Below are 3,119 nucleotides of genomic sequence, written 5' to 3' on the forward strand. Positions count from 1 at the left end.
ACTTAGCTATCATCATTATTATTTATTTTCATTTGCATCTCCAGTCATAGGTTATTCATGTCAGATCATACTGATTAGCTCACCTAGGCATTGATTAATTCCTAGAAGTTCATCTGCGTGCTTTCATTTACACATCTCAGAAAAAAAAAGGCAATTGCAAAAGATGTTATTACCAAGTATCACTGAACGAAGGGTAAACAAGTCACTCTTTAAGTGGCCTTTATGATGATTGCTGCCATAATATTGCATTATCTGAGCTAAATATGAATAAATGTTTGGATGATTAAAAAAGATTCAATATACACAATTGTTTATAGGCCTGGAAGTATAGTGCTGTTGGTAGAGGGCTTACCAATCCAGAGCACCATACATACTGGGTGGGTGTAGTAGCACATGGCTGTAACATGGACTTGTTGTGGTGACACATGCCTATAATCCCAGTATTTTGGAGGTTGAGGCAGGAGGATCAAGAAGCTCATGGTCATCCTCAGACACATATGAAGTTTGAGAGAGTCTTGGTTTCATGAAAACCTGACTCAAAAATAGACAGACAGACAGACAGACAAATGAACACTTCAAATTATTTGTGTATGGTTATTTAATGTGCAAAATACAATGGGCATGAAATAATTTGAGTCAATGTTTTAGAATATGTGAGCATTAACAGAAAATATAGAATGAGACAAAGCAGTTTCCATGGGGCTGCCAAATAAGTTAAAACGCATTCAAGTTTACATTTAGAGTCCCTTTGTGCTACATTTTAGCAAACAGAGATCCTTAGTGACATGTATTCCCTGAGAACAAGCCAATGATTAGAAACCTGAAGATCTGCATGATGGTCCTCAAGTTGTTTGCATCCACACAAGTTCTGTATGTAAGAATTACTTCAACCATTGATTTCCATGATCCAAAGATCATTCTTTATTTGAATCTAAATTAGAGAAGTGATTTCATTGCCTTACTTTTCTATGACTTCTAGTTCCTCCTTATTTCTGCAATCTGTGGTAAAACCTCATGAGTTTTCTCAGTGCATCTTTCATGTCTCTGTTCCTTAGGGTGTAAATGAGGGGGTTGAGACTTGGAGTGATGATGGTGTAAAAGAGGGTGAGGAACTTGCCCTGGTCCTTGGAGGCCCTCTTACCTGGTTGTAAGTACAGATAGATAATAGTTCCATAGAACATAGCCACTACAGTGAGATGAGACCCACAAGTATTCATTGCTTTTTTTTGGCTTGCCCTTGACTTCATGTTGAGCACAGTTTTGGCTATGTAGGCATAGGAAATAAGAATAAGGATAAGGGGCGTAAGAACAATAACAATGCCCAGAGCAAAAACAGACATTTCAACTGCTGTGGTGTCTACACAAGCTATCTTGACCATGGCTGGCAACTCACACAAGAAATGATCCAGAAGGTTGTGTTCACATCGAGGCAAACTCACAGTGAGTGTGCATAATACTACTGAGTTGGCCAAACTAATACTCCAGACCATGACAATCATCTTGATACACAGACGTGGATTCATGATTATAAAATAGTGCAGTGGCTTACAGATAGCTGTGAAACGATCATAGGACATGACAGCCAGGAGAAGACACTCAATGGAACCTAGCCACATATACACATAAAGCTGAACAACACAACCCACAGAGCTGATGGTCTTATCGGGCCCCCACAAGTTAACCAGCATCTGAGGGACAATGCTTGTTGTGTAACACAAATCCAGAAAAGATAAGTTCCTGAGGAAAAAGTACATTGGCGTGTGGAGATGGGGATCCAGGAGGGTCGCAAAAATGATAGCTGTGTTACCCACTAAGGTAATAACGTAAAAGAAGGTGACAACTCCAGAGAGGATCATTTCCAGTTGAGGGTGGTCAGAGAAGACAAGCAGGATGAAAACATGCAGAGCACTGTAATTTCTTGGGTCCATAGTCTTTCAGTGTTTATATTCTACAGTCAGAAGAGTAGGAGAGGGAGGTAGAGGGGAGGTAGTGAGTAGTGTGACAAGGAGAACAAGAAATAATTTGTTAATGTAGACTATGAAAGTAATTGGTAGAATACAGAATGAGCTGCAGGGAAAAATTAAGTTAATAATTGAAAGAATTAATGCATACATGTTGCCTATTATAGTCAACTTGTCTTGTACCTGTTAAGGAGCCTTTGATGGCAAATGAGTTTAATATTAGATTTTTCTTTTTGTCTAGATGACCTTGAAGAATTTACTCTTATATCAAGGTGTGAATTCTTCACATGCATATTTGAAAGTTTGAAAAAGACAAGGTTGTAAAATAACGTGACCCTTTGGTTTCTCTTTTTTTAATATGCAAATTATTTTTATTAGTCTAAATCTCAAAGAATAGGCATTTTGAGGCTATAACTTAGTTCAGAGTGCAGGTAAGGAATAGAATAGATGAAAAGTTCATGTGATGGAAGATTTTAATCTCACCATATTTCTAAAGTCCATTCTACTGGCTCTTCTGTGTTTGTTCTTTTCTTTTTTTTAATTAAGAAATTTTTTATACATTTTATTTTGTTTCTTATAAAGGTAGTTAAAGCATAGTGAAGATACTCTCCTACCTGGTCAGTGAAGTTGTATATAAATTTAGCTGTTATGTTAATGTCAGATTAAAAGTAAAAGTATTCCTCAATCTTTTTTTTTCATTTCTAAGAGAGCTTTGGTTCTCCCATTTTTTGTTAAATGATCTAGAAGTTTTCCCAGGCCCCATTATCTTTTTTATACTCAGCCTTTCTCCTAACTAAAGCTGATATATTTGAATGTAAAAATATACATTATATCTCTCACTTTAAAAAAGTTTCAGTCACTATCATCCTAATCTAAATCATTTTAATACCTTGTTTTGATTCTTATCTTATGCCTTTACACAATTTCAAGGTTCACTAAGGTCTTGTCACCCATGTGCTTAACATATGTCAGCTGATATTAGAAGTACTCTCATTTTAGAAAACTGCCCTGAAACACCTGCATGCTTTGGTACTTGTATAAACCTCAGTATTCCTACCTTACATTCCAATTTTCACATTCACTGTTGGTCTTCTCTTTTTTCAAACATTTCAAAGGTAATTTCCATCCTTGTTCTCTGGATCACTCATCTTTGGTTTT

General features: G+C 36.5%; 1 protein-coding gene across 1 annotated transcript; it reads right to left on the reverse strand.

Moving 5' to 3' along the window:
- Nucleotides 1-986: 986 nt before the first annotated feature.
- On the reverse strand, nucleotides 987-1,928 carry LOC131910459 (olfactory receptor 2W1-like). The gene has a single exon (XM_059262390.1). The coding sequence runs from the start codon at nucleotides 1,926-1,928 to the stop codon at nucleotides 987-989; it is 942 nt and encodes a 313-aa protein (XP_059118373.1).
- Between the last annotated feature and the right edge of the window lie 1,191 nt (nucleotides 1,929-3,119).

Source organism: Peromyscus eremicus, chromosome 5 (assembly GCF_949786415.1).
Source record: "Peromyscus eremicus chromosome 5, PerEre_H2_v1, whole genome shotgun sequence".
NCBI lineage: Eukaryota > Metazoa > Chordata > Mammalia > Rodentia > Cricetidae > Peromyscus > Peromyscus eremicus.